This window comes from Somniosus microcephalus, chromosome 8 (assembly GCF_052327205.1).
Source record: "Somniosus microcephalus isolate GS21.2 chromosome 8, FLI_Smic_1.0, whole genome shotgun sequence".
Taxonomy (NCBI): domain Eukaryota; kingdom Metazoa; phylum Chordata; class Chondrichthyes; order Squaliformes; family Somniosidae; genus Somniosus; species Somniosus microcephalus.
In genome coordinates this window covers 34,386,117-34,405,413 of record NC_140994.1, presented here as the reverse complement: position 1 = coordinate 34,405,413, position 19,297 = coordinate 34,386,117, and the positions used below count along the sequence as shown (strand labels likewise).

Below are 19,297 nucleotides of genomic sequence, written 5' to 3'. Positions count from 1 at the left end.
ACAAATGGGAATGTGATGGGATGGCAGGCAGGAGAGATTAAATGACAAACTGCTTCAACAACTCTTGGATACCAACACCTCTCCGTATCCTTCTTCCCTTTCACTTTCCTCTGACCCCATGCCTCCTTCCAGTCTCGTCCTTTGCCGTGTTTTCACTATCCCCTCTGACCTTCCCCTCTCTGACCCTGAACAATCAGTTCTCCGCAAAGACCTCTGTTTCATCCCCTTACGCCCCCACCTCAATGAATTTCGAGCGGGACACGATGTGGAGTTCTTCTTCCTTCGCCTCTGCGCCCACTTCTTTGGCCAGAAGTCCCCACCCCCTGCACACGGACCCTTTCTCCGCTTCAGAATTCTTGTTCCACCTGGGCTCCTTCCTCTGGCCTTTTACCCTCTCTAGATCTTTTCATTGGGACCTGCCAGCGTAACATCGGCCGTGTCAAATTTCTTTACTCCGCTCACTCACTCTAACCCACCTCCCTCTGAACTTGCAGCACTCTGTTCTCTCAGGTCCAACCTTAACATTGTCCTTGAAACTGCTGAAAAGGGTGGTGCTGTTATTGCCGAACCGACCTCTACCATGCGGAGGCTGTACGCCAACTCTCTGACACCTCCTCCTACCTCTCCCTGGACCATGACTCCACTACCAAACATCAAGCCATCGTTTCCCAAACTGTCACTGACCTCACCTCCTCCTGGAGATCTTCCCTCCACAGCCTCCAACCTTATAGTCCCCCAACCCCGTACAGTCTACTTCTACCTCCTTCCTAAGATCCAGAAACAGGACTACCCTGGTAGACCCATCATTTCAGTATGTTCTTGCCCCATGGAACTGATTTCTTCCTATCTCGACTCTCTTTTTCTCCCCTTGTCCACTTTCTTCCCACCTACATCCGCAACGCCCCCCCCCCCCCCCACCCCCTGCCATTTTAACAGTTTCCAGTTTCCTAACTGTCTTTTAACCCTCCTCTGCGTGGCTGAACGTGTTCTTACATTGAACAACTTCTCCTTTGACTGCACTCACTTCCTCCAAATAAAAGGTGTTCCTATGGGAACCCATATGTGTCCGAGCTCTGCCTGCCTTTTCGTGGGATATGTGGATCTTTCTTTGTTCCAGTCCTACTCCGGTCCCCTCCCTCACCTCACCTCTTTTTCCAGTACATTGATGACTGTGTCGGTGTTGTTTCCAGCTCTCCCCTGAACTGGAAAATTTTGCTTCCAATTTTCACCTTTCCCTCGCCTTCACATGGTCCATCTCCGACTCTTCTCTTCCCTTCCTCGACTTCTCAATCTCCATTTCTGGGACTAGGCTGTTGACCAATATCCACTATAAGCCCACTGACTTCCACCTATCACGCTTCCTGTCAGGACTCTATTCTATCCTCCCAGTTTCACTGTCTCCATTGCATCTGTTCTGATGATGCCGCCACCTTTCCTCAACCAAGGATTCCCCTCTGCCGTGGTGGACAGAGCCCTTGACTGTGTCCGTCCCATTTCCTGTACTTCTGTTCTCGCCCCTTCCCCCTCCCTCCCAGAACCACGGAAAGGTTCCCCTTGTTCTCTGCTTCCACCCCACCAGCCTCCACATTCAACGGATCATCTTCTGCCACTTCCAGCGTGATGCCACCACCAAACACATCTTCCCCTCCCCTTTCAGGATTCTGATGGGACAGTTCCCTCCATGACACCCTGGTCCACTCTTCAATCGCTCCCCTCCCCTTCCCACGACACCTTCCTGTGCAAGCACAGGAGATGCAACACCTGCCCTTTTACTTCCTTCCTTCCCACCCTTTAGGGCCCAATACGCTCTTTCCAGGTGAAAAGATGATTTACTTGTACTTCTTTCAATTTAGTGTACTATATTCGCTGCTCATGACGCGGTTTCCTCTACATTGGGGAGATCAAACACAAATTGGGTGATCGCTTTGCGGAACACCTCCATTCAGGCCACAAGCATGACCCTGAGCCTCCGGTTGCCTGTCATTTAAATTCTCCCCCCCCCCCCCCCCCCCCCCCCCGTCTCCCACTCTGGCCTCTCTGTATTTGGCCTCCTACACTGTGCTAATGAAGCTCGACGAACAGCACTTTATCGTTTGAGTTCAACAATTTCAGATCATAATCACTGCTTGCATTTTTTTGGACAGTAGCTGTTGGTAATGGAAATGGAATATAATGTGAAGAAATGTGAAGTTATCCACTTTGGTAGGAAAAATAGAAAAGCAGAGTATTTTTTAAATGGTGAGAGATTGGGAAATGTTGGTGTACAGAGGGACCTGGCTGTCCTTGTACACGAATCACTGAAAGTTAACATGCAGGTACAGCAAGCAATTAGGAAGGCAAATGGTATGTTGGCCTTTATTACAAGAGGATTTGAGTATAAGAATAAAGACGTCTTACTGCAATTATATCGGGCCCCGGTGAGACCACACCTGGAGTATTGTGTACAGTTTTGGTCTCCTTACCTAAGGAAGGATATACTTGCCATAGAGGGAGTGCAGCGAAGGTTCACCAGACTGATTCCTGGGATGGGGGATTGTCCTATGAGGAGAGATTGAGCAGACTAGGCCTATGTTCTCTAGAGTTTAGAAGAATGAGAGGTGATCTCATTGAAACGTACAAAATTCTTACAGGGCTTGAGAGGGGGTAGATGCAGGGAGGATGTTTCCCCTGGCTGGGGAGTCTGGAACTAGGGGTCACAGTCTCAGAATAAGGGCTCGGCCATTTAGGACTGAGATGAGGAGAAATTTCTTCACTCAGAGGTGGTGAATCTTTGGAATTCTCTACCCCAGAGGGCTGTGGAGGCTCAGTCGTTGAGTATATTCAAGACAGAAATCGATAGATTTTTGAATATTAAGGGAATCGAGGGATATGGGGATAGTGCAGGAAAGTGGAGATGAGATAGAAGATCAGCCATGATCTTATTGAATGGTGGAGCAGGCTCGAAGGGCCAAATGGCCTACTCCTGCTCCTATTTCTTATATCCTTATGTAAAATGGAATTCTATTTTGTGATTGGAGGACCATGCCCATGTAATCCCAGGTACGCTTCCACACTGCCTGCGTCCCTGGGATCTGTGAGTCATTAGCTGACCACCTCCACGCAGCGTCAGACCGCAAGTTTTCGCAGCCTCGCCACCATTAGGTAGGTGCGTATTCCTTTCGCGGGTTGGAGACTCCAAGGGCTAGAAATTCGGTACCTTAGCGCCTCCTGTTAGTGCCCAGGCGGGGCGCTAAGAGCTTATCGCCCAGGCGCGGCGATTCCAGTGCCAGAGCTAACACTAGCGAGACCGTGATGTCAATGAGTGTGCAACGCCCCGTTAGCGCCCCAGATGCAAAATTCAGTCGCTTCCCCTGCCTTACCGCCTGGCGCTGAGAATGACAGAAATAGCATGCGTTGATACCTGGGATTGCTGTTCCCGGGGCGCTAGTTAAAGGGATCACTTACCGGTTCATTGGGAGGCCAGATTCATTGCTGGCTTGTCAAGATAGCATTTTGGCTGTGTTCACATTTTCTCCATTTTTGCTTTGTTGCTGTTCTCCTCACAGTTTCTTCACTTGTATTGCTCAGAACATTTCTACGTCCTTTTATCTCTCATTTATGGGGGCTGTACTGGCACACCACCTTATCCGGCAACTACATCGGAGGCAGCGGCTGCAGAGACAGAGATTGCCAAATGTGGCCAGAGGTAGGAGGAGGACCTCTCAACAGGAGGCCTTGCCCTCCCAGGGTTTTCCGGGAGCACTCCTCCTACATTCATCTCTGAGGAGTAGTGTCTTAGAAGGCACCGCTTCAGCAAGGAGGTGGTCAGAGTTCTGCCACCTCCTGCAGCCAGACCTCCAGCCTCGGCTCAGGACCAGGCCGTCTCTCTCCGTGGCAGTGAAGGTCACAGTCGCTCTCAATTTCTACGCCAGCGGCTCCTTCCAGGCTTCGCCAGGGGATATTGCAAAGATTTCGCAGTTCGTCATCCATTGCTGCATCCGGGAGGTAACAGATGCTCTCTATAGACAGAGAAGGGAGTACATCTCATTCCCCATCACCAGAGAGAAGCAGGACGAATGTTCATGAGGCTTTGCAAGGATTTTGGGCTTCCCCATGGTTCAGGATGCCATTGCGGGCACCTCATCATAATGCAGAGGTGTTCCGTAACCGCAAAGACTACCACTCTCTGAACGTTCAGTTGGTGTGCGACCACAGACAGCTCATCCTCACTGTCAATTAGGGTTGCAAAATTCCGGGAATTTTTAAAAGAAACTTTCCTTGGGAATTTATGGGAATTTTGAGTTTTTTTTGTACACTGATGGTTTTTGTCTCTGACCCTTATATTATCTTTGTCATCAAAATAGACATACTGTTCCATACAAATAAAAACAGGCTTTCAAAACTTTATTTAGGTTATAATTTTGAACTTTATTGAACCCCCACAAAAAAGACCCATCTAAAATAAAATAAAAAGAGCGTCGGCTTATTTAGCCTGTAATTTGTCCTTATTTTGTCTGAGTCTTCTACTCATCATTGCTCCTCCTGATTCTCTGACTCTGGCTCTGACGTGTCCATTTCCTCCTCTGTGTCAGTGTCTAGCTGTGTGGTGGACACTTCTGTATCTGGCTCCAATAAGTTGTAGGTTCGCCCGGATAGCCACCAGTTTCTCCACTCTCGTTAGTCAGCCTGTTGCGCACCTTTGTATGCGTATTCCCAAAAAGTGACCAGTTTCGTTCAGAGGCCGCTGATGAAGGTGGGATTTGGAGTATCACCGATGCAATAGGTGACAGGGCCTCAGATGCACAAAGTCCCTTCCACCAGGTATGTGCACTGATATGCTTGCATGATTCCCATATCCCGTCCCCATTCCAAAGACCTTGCTTGGTAAAGAACTTTGCCAGACTTCCCAGAACTTTGCCCATGTCCAGACTGAGGTGGCGTGAGAGGGTGGAAATCACACTGTAAGCGCTGTTGATCTGTTCTCCAGAAAGTATTGGTCTCCCAACATGCTTTGGGTCCAGCATGTATGCTGCAGCATAAATCGGCTTGACACAAAATTCTTGACGTGTCTGTATGAATTGAACAATTGCCTTCTCCTCTGCTTTGAGCAGCAGGGATGTGGGTAGGGCAATGCTGATTTGTTCTTTTAAATCAGCAAAAAGCACAAGAACATCTGACAAGACAGCGTCATCTCCTTCAATCTGAGCAATTGCAGATGTTACTGGTGAGAGTAGTTTAAGGCTGCTAACCGCTCTCTCCCAAAACACATCATCCAGCAGTATTTTCTTGATGGTGGTTTCCATATCCCCAGACTGGGATATTGCCATTTCTTGCAGAGACTCCTTACCCTCCAGAAGGCTGTTGTACATTATGACAACGCCACCCCATCTAGTGTTGCTGGGCAGCTTCAGTGTGGTGTTCTTGTTCTTTGTCGTTTGCTTGGAGTGGTAGGTTGCTGCAACTACCTGTTTTCCCCTGACATACTTAACAACTTGCTTGGCTCCTTGTTCTCAAACCCATGATGTCCTTAAGGAGCAGGTTGAGCCTATGAGCTGCGCACCCAATAGATGTAATATGAGGGTAGGCCTCCTCCACTTGAGCCCATGCAGCCTTCATATTCGCAGCATTGTCAGTAACTACTGCAAAGACCTTTTGTGATCCAAGATCGTTGATGACCACTTTCAGCTCATCAGCAATGTATGTGCCTGTGTGTCTGTTGTCCTTCATGTCTGTGCTCTTGAAGAACACTGGGAGAGGAGTGAAGACGATGTAGTTTATGATGCCCTCCCCTCGTACATTTGACCACCCATCTGAGATAACTGCAACACAGTCTGCCATCTCTATCGTTTCTTTGAGCTTTCCTTGGACTCTGTTATACTCAGCCTCCAGCAAATAAGTAGACAAAGCATGTCTGGTGGGAGGACAGTATGCAGGGCGAATAACATTGAAAAATCTCTTCCAGTACACATTGGCTGTGAGCATGAGGGATGAGCCTGTCGCATATACAGCTCGAGCAAGGCACTCCTCTGCATTCTTCTGGCTATGGTTATCCATTGTATCAAAGAACCTTCCAAGTGGGCCAGGAGTTGCTGATGATAAGGAGCCTGATGCTGAATGTGAACCATCATCTTGAATGGAAGCCGAGGAACTCTGGGCTGACTGCTGTGAGCTTTGAATGAAGTTGTTGCATTTGGATAAATGCTGCTGCATCTTTGTGGCATTCTTTACATATGGCTTTGTACAGTGTTTGCACATGTACACAGTCTTTCCATCTTTAATGCCTGGGGTAAAATGCTTCCACACATCCGACGGTAAACGTGGCATTGTTCTATGCAGAGAAATAAAGGGCATTCGTCTCTGTGTCGAACTGCGGTCGATCAGCATGATTGCAACAGGGTGAGTAAATTTTTCCTGATGCTCCATGTGATGGAAGCATGACCTGTGCACGCACGACACTACATCACCAATAGAGGGAGCTAATCGCTCATCCACTCATCCAACCAATCAGGACACATTTGTTCACAGTCACACACAAAACTTGTAATTATTAAAACAAGCCAAGTAAGAAGATAAACATATATTGATTAAGAAATTCCTTAATAATTAAGATTCCATCTCTTAGTAATTTTAAGAGAGGACCTGTGGGGGGAAAAAAATGAAAGAAATACAAAAAAAAATTATGCTAGCATGTGCTTTTTTGGGCAAAATTCCCAAGTTAAACGTCCCGTGGAAAATTTCCAGAAATTTACCGGAAACTTTCCACCCCTTCGCAACCCTACCGTCAATGCCTGCTATCCTAGCAGCAGCCACGATGCATTCATCCTGCGACAGACCCGTGTCCCAGCACTGTTCCACCCACCACATGAAGCTCGCGACTGGCTGCTCGGAGACGAGGGTGGTCCACTCACCACCTGGCTGATGACACCCCTCCGCAACCCTAACACTCCTGCTCAGCACGCATACAATGAGAGCCATACCGCCACCAGGAACCTGATCGAACAGCCTATCGGGGTGCTAAAACAATGGTTCCGCAGCCTTGACCGCTCTGGAGGAGCCCTGCAGTACACCCCGATCAAGTCTCCCTTTTCATCGTTGTGTGCTGCATGCGGTACAACCTGGCCATTCTGAGGGCCCAGCCATTGCCACCAGGGATTGGAGGCCCACCTCAGGAGGAGGAGGACGAGGCGGAGGAGGAGGATGAAGAGGAGGGTGAGGTGCAGCAGCAACGGAGGAGGGAGGCACTCGATCTTGTTTCTGTGAGGGCCGTGCGTGAGCTCCTCATTCGACAGCGCTTCCAATCAATGATGTAGTGCAGCACAACCACATCATTACATCCAGCTCGCAATCTCTAGCACCAGGTCAAATGAAAAGCATCACAAAATGTGCAACGTCAAATTAACAATTTATTGGGCCAGAAATTCCAGGCCAGAAGCGTGAGTACGGTCGGGTTACTCACGCATCTGGCCGTTGGAAATGCCGGCGTTCAGCAGGAACAGCGCATGCGGGGAACACCGGCATTTCCAGACCCGAGGTCTATTCACAGCGCGTGCGACTGCACAGGCAGCGCTTGCACAGTGAACTTTGTAGATTTCACTGATGGATTCAGTGAGGGTAAGTCCCTAGAACTTACACGTGAAAAGAGCAAGTGTAAAGTTGTTCATTGGCTGGGGAAGGAGATATATTTTATGGAGGAGCTTATGAAATGCAATATTTAGGTTTGGGAAAGGGAGGGAAGTTATTTTAAGTAAGTTTTAAACTTTAATTTTTTTTTTTTTCAAACGGGTTTTCAGAACGGTAGGTAGAAGGAGCAACTGTGGCTGTGTGAATGGAATGTGAGAATGAGTTATGTATGTATGTCCACATATATTCCTTTACGTATATGTATGTATGTTTTATATTCCTTTACTAATGTGTATGAATGTATGTTTTTAAGTATGATTTTCCAATAAGTTACTTTCTCTGAAAGTCATAATTAAATAATACATTCATACACATAAGTAAAGGAATATATACATAACACGCAAAGGAATATATACAGACATACATACTTTCAGAAGCTCCACGATAATAAATATCTTCCTCTGGAGCAACTGTACCCATGCTTTTTTCATGTGTAAGTTGTAATGACTTGACCTCACTGAAAGCATTAATGAAAGCGGCGAATTATACTGCGCACGCGCTGCCTGTGCAGTCGCACGCGTTCTGCCTCTGAACCCCTTCGTTCAGAGGACAGGAAATGCCGGTTTTCCCCACATGCACTGTGCATGCTGAAAACCGGCATTTCATCCAGCCGGATGCGTAAGTACCCCGACCGTACTCGCGCAGTTGGAAGGGAATTACTGGGCCAACATTTTACATGTCAATAAAATGAAAAATTTAACAATTGCACGACTTGCCCCCTCGCATCTGCGACTGAGGGTCCAAGGAGGTGCATTGCGCAAGAGGTCATCATCGTACGTATCCTCACACTGTTCCCTTTGGGGAACTGTATGAAGTGGTGGAAGGATTTATGGCCGTGATTAACGCTCATTCCGTGACCGTAACCATCTTTGAACCAGCCATTAGGGTGGTTAGTCCGATGGCGCGAGGGTTTTACGGGCTCCCACAACCCATCTGAGGGGGGGGGGGGGCCACCAACACCCACGGACGCAAGTATCCCGCTGGATGTCCACCCAGAATTTAAAGTTGGAACTCCGACTCCACTTGCCGGGACTGTCTGGAGTGGGGTTCAAAACCCTACTCCTTCTGGCCCAGCGGCGGGGATGCTTACTGCTACGCAAAAGGCCCACTCCGCACAAAAGGTGACACCCATACGTTTCCTGCGCCTTTTCCCTCCCCGTGACTGGAGCCCTATGCTGCCATTTCACGTTGCTAATCGGATTGGGCCTTTGTCATAGCGGTAGGATCCCCGCCGCTGGGCCAGATCAGGGTAGGGTTTCGAACCCCGCTCCAGACAGTCCCGGCAAGTGGAGTCGGAGCTCCGGCTCTAAATTCTGGGTTGACATCCAGTGGGATATTTGCGTCCGTGGGTGTGGGTGGCCCCCCCTCCTTGTATAGCTTGTGGGAGCCCGTAAAACCCTCCCGCCATAGGACTACCCGCCCTAATGCCTGGTTCAAAGATGGTTACGGTCACGGAATGAGCGTTAATCATGGCCATAAATCCTTCCACCACTTCATACAGTTCCCCAAAGGGAACAGTGTGAAGACACGTATGACGACGACATTGCTAAATAAATAAATGGAATTTTAAAAATTCTTTTAGGGCTTTTAAAAGTCTTTAAATTGCTTTAATTCTGTTTAAAACTACTTCAGATTACTCAAAATAATGTAAACATTTTAAAAAGTTTATGAAAGTTACCAAAATCTTCAAAAAACTTCCAAAAACCTATTTAAACTGCTGCTTTGCATGTAAAAATGGTTAGCAGCTTGACAGAAACATTGGGGGCGTGTCCAGTGAAACTGAGACCTCAAGGGGCGTGTCTCACTTGCACTGCACGCTCCTGACTTCGCGCTGGCTGCACTCCTGGGCGGCGTGACGTCATACGCTGCCCGGGATTCTTCTTCTGGAAACACCAATTCCAGGCGTCCCTGGAGCTGATCGGCAGTAGCGCGGGGTAAGTGTAAATACGGGGCTTGCACGCGCTGCAAGCCCCGTTCTGGAATTTCTGGGCCATTATCAAACACAACTATTCATAAACAAACACAACCATTTATCAACAAACACAACTCTTTCTTATCAAACGGAACTATTTGTTACCAAACACACACATTTATTTACGAGCATAACTATTTGTTCACAAACACAACAATATATTTACAAACACATCAATTTATTGGGCCGTATTTTCCGATCGGAGGCTTCCTGCGTGCAGAGGCTTCCGATCTGGAAAAAAATCTATGGACTTACTTCAGGGCTCCCGAGGTCCGAACACTTCCGCTCCTGGGCCCCTCCAACTCGAAATGTGCAGGGCCCACGTATCCCAGAGGCGCATGAAGTTCGCAAGCGTCCCTGGGATCACGTGGGCCATGGGGAGCCAATCAAAGAAGGGAATCTCACTTCATACACTTGACAGATAGACCTGTCAAATATATGAATGGAGATCACCCCAAAAACACTGTAAAACATTAAATACATTTTTAAAAAATCACTTTTAAAATTAGTTGAAATTACAATAAATTATATTTTAAACAAAAAATTGATTTTTTGAAAAAAAATAATTAAAGTTTTTTACGGGGCTAAAAATAAACGTACCTTTTTAAAAAGTATTTTTAAATGATTGAAATTTTTTTAAAAACTTTTTTCAAATCTTATGCTGGTAAAAGCAGGCCTTACGCCTGTTTTTACCAGGCGTAAGATTTCTACGGGTTTTCTGTGGGCGGAGGTTCTCCAGAAAGCGGAACTATCCGCCCGCAGAGGCCCTGCTCCAGGGCAGGTGTCCGATCTGTCAAGAGCATTCTTGACAGATCGGAAATGCCAGTTTTCAGCGCATGTGCTTTGCATGCCTGAAACTGGCATTTCCGATGTCCCTACGGGTGTGTACACTGCGCGTACATACCTGTAGGGATCAGAATATCTGGCCCACTAACACACACTACCCCTGACATGAACCTTGTCATTCATGTGGAAATAACTTATGAAATGATACTGGGCGGCCTGCTGGTGGCGCTGTCCAGGGAGAGTATAAATACTCGGGCATGGGCCCAGCTTGCTCAGGACATTCTTTAACAGGAACTAGTGAAGGACACAACTAGATCGCCATGTTGAAAAACAGTTGATTAAAGCCTTGTTTAATACTTAGACCAAGTGCCTAGTAGTTTTCTTACGTCAGCCCCCATTTGCTACTAAAGTATTCTTTACTCCCCCATCTTCAATTAGTTCCCTCCCCTTTGGAATTCCCCCCTCCCAACCCTGCTGCTCCTCCAAAATGTGGCCCCAGTGGCTGCAGCAAGGCTGCTGAGTCTGGGAGCCAGAGACCGCAGATGGCCTTGCAGGACGCACTCGACCAGCTCTGGGCCTGGAAGGCCTGGCTGCAGACTGCACCATCTCAGCATAGGCGGCAGCAGTCTGGGATGGCTGGGTTACAGGCTGCGACAAGTGCAATGGCAGAGTGGCAGTGATGGGAGCAGGAATGTTGTCATCCTGAGAGAGGACAGCACCTTCCTGCTCGACCGACACACTGCCACTCCCCCGGGGCAGAACCTCCGCATCCGGAGCAATCTGTTCGAGCACAGATTGCTGGCTTGTTGCAGCACTGAGAGATCCCCGGGGGACTGTGGGTGACCCAGCGACGATGGTAGCAGTCAGCGCTTGTGTGGCATCAATCTGAGACTGCATGAGAGCAGTCTGAGACTGGATGCCAGAAGCCACTGACTCCATTACAGCACTAAGCCATTGCATTGCTTCGGCCTGTGCTGCAATAGATGCTGCCACCTCACCCATTACACGTGGCTTGAGGTCTGGGTCTCCACGGTCTCTCTTGTGAGTCAACCATCCTTTGAAAACTGCCAAGGATGGGCTCGATGGTGTGAGCAGAGCTGAGTGCAGTGTTGGAGGCGGACTCCTCCACGCTCCTTGCCAGTGCATCCATGCTCTTGGGCATCCTTGTCATTGCACCCACAAGCTTGGTGTGCATGCCCATCGCCCATCTGGTCAACGCCTCCCCATCGACGTCCTCATCTGAGTCCTGTGCAGCAGAACTCACGCACAAGCTCACCCTCTGGGGAGATGGCTCCCAAGCTTCCCTTTCCCCATGGCGTTGCTGCAGCGCGCTGGGTCCCGGAGTTTCACCCACATCAGACCCATCTACTAGGCTCCCCTCCAGCGACCGCGTCACCTCATTATCGGACCTAGCACCTTCGGGAGACACAGGCAGTGAGGCTCTGGCTTGTTCTTCCTCCTCCTCTCCCGTGTCACTGCCACTGGGAGGCTGAGGGACAGGCTGGTCAGCTGGTGGCTGAATATCTGAAAGCATAAAGGCACAAGAGTGGGGTTACGGTCAGGGGAGGGGGCAGGAAGGGAGCAAGGAATGAAGACAGTATACTTAGTTGGAAAGTGGGAAAGGTTTGTGGTGTGAGGGGAAAGTGGAATGAGAGAAGAGGGAGAGGTGATGAACATAGCATTGTTGTCCCCAAGGGGGTCAATGTCTCTGGCCACAGCGCCCATGACCTGGGCCCCAATGATGCACACCACTCACTCCTCCAGGTCTGTAAGGGGGTGCAGGTCCGCCTCGCCGCCTCCCGTGTGTTGCTGCTCCCTCCTGTTGTGAGCAAGCTTGCCCTGCAAGAAAAAAAGCGTGGGTGAGTGTGCAGCTGTGTGTTTGGCAGATGTGCCTACCATAGTTGAATAGCTGTTAATGTATGCAAGGCGTGAGATGTGGATGTGACTTTTAGTAGATGGGCATAGTTGGTGGGTGAGTGTTGGGGATGTGGCGGTTTACACAGTGTGTGCACAGAGTAAGGTTGAGATGGTGGCATGTACAGGTTTTTGAAGCATGTACTCACCCTGACCACCCGAGTGAGGTCGTTGAATTTCTTCCGGCACTGGGTGAGAGTTCTGTGGACCACACTTCTGGCCGACACCTCCTGGGTTATCACCCTCCACATCCTCCTAAAGGCCTGTGGCAATGGCCTCCTGCCAGTGTCTGGGAAGAGCACCGCCCGTCGGCGTTCCACAGCCGCGACCAGAGCCTCCAAAGTGTGGTCGCTGAACCGCCGAGCGCTCTCTCTCTGGGCCTCTGATCAGCCAAGACTTCTTTGAGTGAAGGCTTGCAGCTCCTTACGGGCCCAGTTCACAAGCAGCAATGATCAGAGTGAGGCAGTTCACAAGCAGCACGATGAAACCGCCCCTTTAAGAACTGGAAGGCGCCAGTCTGTCTGACGACTTTCTAATTGACAGTGCCGGAACTTAATTAGTGCTCTGAAGGTAGCGCCCCACTCTCTGACGTTAGCGCCCTAAGAGAAGTGTGTAGTGCTCCACTTCCCTCTTGGGCGCTAAAACTCAATTTTGTGGTCGCCGGCACTAAAGTTAGCGCCCCAAAATGGTCAATATCGAATTTTTCCCCCCCAAGTTTTAATTTAAAGAAATAACTTTCTAAACTGAGCATATAAAATCAGCTCTTATAGTCACTTGCAAATTATGCTATCTTTACTTGCAGCAACAACAACTTGTATTTATAACTTATGGGATAAAATGGTATTCCACAGTTACCCATTGGGTATCCTCCCATATATCAAATTTAAATGTTAAAATAGGTGACATTGTTCAACCAATGCCGTCTAAATATCTTGTATTAATCCTTTTGGAAAATTTATTATTTTCTATCTAATGTGTTGTGGAATGCTTGTTCATTTGTTTATTCTCTAGATGACAAGAAATGTATGGTTGCAAATGTGGAAAAGCAGATGGAAGAAGCTCGGGAACTGGTAAGAACTGTATTATTAGGTATTCTGAAGTATTGTACATTTTATGCATGTTCGTTCCATGTCAAGAATTGCTACTTGAATTTGAATCTGGAGAGTGAAAGATGTCAGAATATAATTTTATTAAAATAGATACAGAAACATTATAAATGACTGAAATTAGAGAATTTTAATCACTACCATAGTAGTTCATCTTTAATGTTAACCTGGCTTTTATGTTTGGATTAACAACAGAAAATGCTGGAAAAACTCAGCAGGCCAGGCAACATCTGTGGAGAGAAAATAGAGTCAACGTTTTGGGTCAAACCCTTTATCAAAACCCTTTGTCAAGAGTCTTGACAAAGGGTTTGACCTGAAACGTTGACTCTATTTTCTCTCCACGGATGTTGCCTGGCCTGCTGAGTTTTTCCAACATTTTCTGTTGTTATTTTGGATTTCCAGCATCTGCAGTATTTTGCTATTATAAAAGCCAGGTTGTTCTGTTCCAGATGGATGTAAGGTAGTTGAATTTAGTTGGGCCATTTTTGGTGCTAAGAACAAGAATCATATGGTTAATTGCTTTGCTTCATTTCCTCGGTGTACTTTGTTTAGTAAACCGGTTAATACATTCATAAGTTCCTATTTTTGCTATTTGAATATTGTTAACCTATTTAATTAAAATTGTTTGAAAATGATGCCACAACTTGTGCAAATTCATTAACTGCTGCACTAACGATAGCATATGGAGGAAATTAACTCACTTTGTGTTGAGGCAAACATGGCACGCAGGTAGAAACACAGAATTATGGAAAATAAATGCCCGAGTAGCATTGGAAGCAAGTTGTGTGTTGTGATCAAAGAGTGGTTCACTTTAATCGGGATATGGGATAGGGCGGGAAGTGGAATTGAGGTAGAGGATCAGCCATGATCTTATTGAATGGCGGAGCAGGCTCGAGGAGCCATATGGCCTACTTCCTGCTCCTATTTCCGATGTTCCTTATGTTCTTATTTTACTTAATTCACCTCTCTTCCAGCATTTAATTTATTTAAACCACTTCAAAATAACATGGAGATAAGATGAGTGACAATATAATCGTGCTGTGGTGCATGAAATGTCATTGCAACATTGGAGTTCATGTTGCAATTCATGCTAGCTGCTGGCCACAGGAGCCCTTTAAAGTGATGAGAACTGAGGCCAAGATTGAGAAATGAAATGAACAGAATGAGAGGGGCAGAGCAGGGGAATGATAGATGATGGTTGCTAGATAGCTGATGGATTTAGTTGAGGAACAAGCCGAGCACACCCAGTAGGACTGCAAGCAGCAACTAGTGAGGATTGATTCAGGTTTGCTTTCTAAAGTTTAAAAATATTATCAGCTAGTTACACTGAGGGGGGAGGGAGGGGGCGGAGACTCCAACCTACTGTTACTAAATTCACACACAAAACAAATTGTACCATCCCAAGACTCATCTACTGTTTATTTGTAACTATATTTGTGTTCCTTAATCAAATTAAAGTAGAGACACAAAAACTAGAGACCGTTCATTACATCAGCTCCTTTTTAAGCTTTTTTTTCTAGGTACAAAGTAGTTGCTTTCAGTGCAGTTGTTTTGAACTAACTGGAATTCTATCCCACATGAAGTTTTGATACTATGTGTTCCAGCTTTACTCCAATCTATTAACCTGGTTTTTGTCATACTCATTCTTAATTATCATCTTAAAGCGTATTATATTATGGTCACTATTGCCTACATGTTCCCCTACCTTTACTTCTCTTATCTGCTCTGGTTCATTCCCCATTACTAGATCCAATATTGAATCCTTCCTTGATGGGCTTTTTATATGTTGGGTTAGAAAGGAGTCCTGTACACATTGTCGAAACTCCATTCCCTTATCCCCTTTACTTATTTCTTCTGTCCAATTAATCTGAGTAGTTGAAATCCCCCATGATTATTATTATTCTATGTTTTTTACTCTTCCCTAATTTGTCTGCATATTTCTTCCTCCACCTCCCTTCCACTATTAGGTGGTCTGTAGACTACGCCTATTAGTGTGATTGATCCTTTATTATCTTTTATCTCTATCCATATAGATTCTATTTTTGTCTTGCTCATATCTGTGTCACTTTTTTCTACTGCCATTATGTTATTCCTAATAAGTACAGCTACTCCACCTCCCCTTTTTCCCTCCCTATCTTTTCTAAATATATTATACTCTGCAATGTTTAATTCCCAGTCCTGATTTTTCTGTAGCCATGTCTCAGCAATCCCTACTATGTCTGGTTCCTAGCAACATATGATTGCCTCCAGCTCCCCTGTTTTATTACGGACACTGTGTGCATTGCTGTACAGACAGTTTAGCTCATTTTTAATAGGGTTTCCTCTCTCTCTATGTTTAACCATCTTTTTAGACTTCTGTTCTGTAACTCTATTTACTCCCTTGCCATGAATGTCCTCCTTTACTTTATTCTTTCCTATGCTCTCTTTTCCTATTTTGTTTATATTTAGGCTGGTTACGTTTCTTGTCGATCCCTCCCCCCATCTTACTAGTTTAAAGCTTTTGCCACTTCCCTATTTACCCTTTCCGCTAGGACACGGGTACCATCCCAGTTCAGGTGGAGCCTGTCCCATCAGTACAGCTCCTTCCTGTCCCAGAACTGGTGCCAGTGTCCCATGAAAAGGAACCCCTCTTTCCCACACCAGCCCTTTAGCCACATGTTAATTCTCCTGATCTGTCTGTTTCTATGCCAATTTGCACATGGCTTGGGCAATAATCCAGAGATTATTACCCTCGAGGTCCTGCTTTTTAATTTAGATCCTAACTCCTGATAATCTTTCAGCAGGACCTCCTCCCTGTTCCTACCTATGTCGTTTGTTCCAACATGGACCACGACAACTGGATTTCCACCCTCCCTTTCCAAGTTCCTCTCCAGCCGCCGTGAGATATCCCTTACCCTGGCAACAGGTAGGCAACACACCCTTCGGGATTCTCGTTCTTGGCTGCAGAGGATGCTATCTGTCCCACTAATTATAGAGTCCCCTATCACTACCACATTTTTATTCTGCCCTCCCCCCTACCACCCCCCGCCCCCCCCCCCCCCCCACCTTTGGACAGCCTTCTGAGCTGTGGTGCCTTGGTCTGTATTGTGGCTGTCCTCCCTGCAGTCTTTCTCCTTGTCCTCACAGGTAGCGAGTACATCGTACCTGTTGGACAGGACCAGTGTCTGCGGGACCTCCTTCTCAACCTCTCCTAAATCCCGCTACCCGTCTCCCTAACAGTAACACCCTCCCTTTCCTGAATCTGTGCTTTCCTCTGGGGTGTGACTGTATTCTGGATAAAACTGTCCAGAAATTTCTCCCCCTCCCTTATGTGTTGGAGTGTCTCCAACTCGCACTCCAGCTCAATGACTCTGAGCTGGAGAGATTTGAGATGGAGACATCTCCTGCAGATGTGTTTGCTCGGGACAGTCTCGCTGCCCACAAACTCCCACATACTGCAGTCCAGACATACAACCTGCCCTGCCATATCTCAGTCGAGACTTATTTTATTTATTTAATTAGTTAAAGTCTTTAATCAATGATTATTTACAGTTATATTAATTAGTTTAACTAATTAATCTATAAATTTAATACAGTATGTTATAGTTTCCTGATCCTAGTTTAAACCACTATCCTAGGTTAGAGAGAAAAAAACCTTAATACTCACCAACCAATCACCTGCCTGCTGTCCTGTGACGTCACACCTTTTTTTTGGAAATCGTGGAAGGTCCCACCGCGGCCGATGGAAACTATACTTCTTAACCACCCTTTTGATGTACTCCTCCTGTTGTTAAAATCCACCTGAACTAACTGTTCAAAGCAACTGCCCCAGTGTTCTTGTTTCATTAAAACTAATCACATACTCTGACATCCCATTTATATTGTACAATATTTCTATACATCAGTGACTAAACATTACTATTACAGCTACTGTGCTTCCATTCACACAGCCCTTCTTTTTTTAAAAATGTACGTAGTCACTGCCAAAGCAATGACGGTGCTGTCAAATACACTGCCACTCTCCCTGGGAGGAATTTTTGTGTGATTCCTCCAACTATTGGGTGCTGCCTGCGGGAAGCATAACCCACCTCGGCTGGTGGTATTTACAGGAAACTTTGTGCTATCCGGCACCGACGGGACTGAACTGTTGCCATTCCCTCAAAACTGCCGGACAAACCAGCGTTAATGTTGAAGCATACGGAGCTCCGTATCTGGCAACAAACACTGTTGCTTAGCAACAGCTTCTAAACAGTCGGCTGTACCTTGGAAGCATCTCTGTCGCTTAGCAACAGCTTCAGAGAGACTTTGCAGAGCCTGACTGTTCGGAAAAAAAAAAAGCCACGAGAAGAAAAAAAACCTAACAAAACGGCTCCTGATTTTTGCCGGTGGCTCGAGCTTGCCGGACATTTAGCCTCCGGATAACACAAAGTTTCCTGTAGTCTGGGTGCTACATTTTGGGTACAGATATGGATGGGACTGACCTTTCATCTCAAGCCTCCAGGCCGGCTGTGTGGCTTTACCATTGCTGGACTGCATGGACCTTCCATGAACACCAGGGAAGATCCTAGATAGACTGGCAAAGTAGCAAAATCAAATTTGCATTGATTGCATATGCAAGAATTTCAGGCTTTAGATCTATGTCTGAGGAATTATCCATTGTCAAATTCACCCCACAGAACCAATGGACGGAATTGGCAGCAAGAGATAAATAAGGCATAAGGCATAGAAACATAGAAAATATCAAGGCTGGAAAAAGATCATAGCTCCATCTAGTCTTCCTTCCTGTAGTCATAGCAGTTGTTGCCGATGATGCATTTCTTTTCAAGATAGGTGCCCAATTTGAGCTTTAAGAGATCTAAGCTTGCCCATATAACCTCCTTTGGTAAAGTGTTCCAAAAACCGACGAGCTTCTCAGTGAATTAATGCTTTCTTGCCCTTCCTGATCCTACCCCTTTTTGGCATTTTCTTATATCCCCTTGTTCTGCTGTCCTGTACCAAATCAAATATTCCTGACTGATCCTCTACATCAGTAAGCTGTTTTTATTTCAATAGCTCCATCATATCCTCCCTTGGTCTTCTCATCAAGAAGAGTTCCAGTTATCTGAGTTTATCCTTCTTTATTCTCTGGTCCCTGAGTCATACTAGTAGCTCTTGCCTGCACCTTTCCGAACGCGGCTGTATCCTTGCTGTAATGAGGGTTCCGAACGCGGCTGTATCTTTGCTGTAATGAGGGTTCCGAATGCAGAATGGCAAAGGTGCAGCCTGACTGATGCTCCATATAGTGGCAGGTGTATATGGATTTTCAGAAGACATTTGTTGAGGCATGTTAGGAAAATTCAGGTGTGTGAAATAAGAGGTAATATAGTGTCATGGAACAAAATTATAGTTGATGGACAGAAAAACAAAGAGTTAGGATAGCGGAGAAAGGTTCGAAGTCGTGAACCCCAATAGTCAGTGCTGGGTTCACTTTTGTTCTGTGTATATATAGATGATTTTGACTTGGGTATAGGGAGCACAATCTTGAGGTGTTTGGAAGTGCTGTAAAAAACTTGAAGTTATAGACAGATTAGTGGAATGGGGAGACATCATTTAATGTGAATGAATGAATGTTGAGATTTAAAACAAGGAATGGGGATATACATTCAGTGGAAGGATGCTGAAGGGTGTGGATTAAGAGAGACACTAAAGAGGAGTTTGCACATTCACCCTGTGTCTGCATGGGTTTCCTCCGGGTGCTCCGGTTTCCTCCCACAGTCCAAAGATGTGCGGGTTAGGTTGATTTGGCTATGATAAATTGACCCTTAGTGTTAGGGGATTAAATACGTGGGGTTACGGGGATAGGGTGGGATATGTGTCGGTGCAGGCTCGATGGGCCGAAATG

The 19,297-nt window shown here is 46.5% G+C and overlaps 1 protein-coding gene across 5 annotated transcripts in view; it reads left to right on the top strand.

Annotated features, from left to right (window-relative positions):
* The window catches only part of vti1a (vesicle transport through interaction with t-SNAREs 1A), a 329,428-nt gene that overhangs the window by 18,571 nt on the left and 291,560 nt on the right, over nucleotides 1-19,297 (top strand). For all 5 annotated transcript variants that reach the window (XM_085994502.1, XM_085994501.1, XM_085994505.1 and 2 more), the window contains exon 2: nucleotides 13,343-13,401. In XM_085994502.1, coding sequence (XP_085850628.1) covers nucleotides 13,343-13,401 — 59 coding nt within the window. The remainder of the gene's footprint in view (nucleotides 1-13,342; nucleotides 13,402-19,297) is intronic.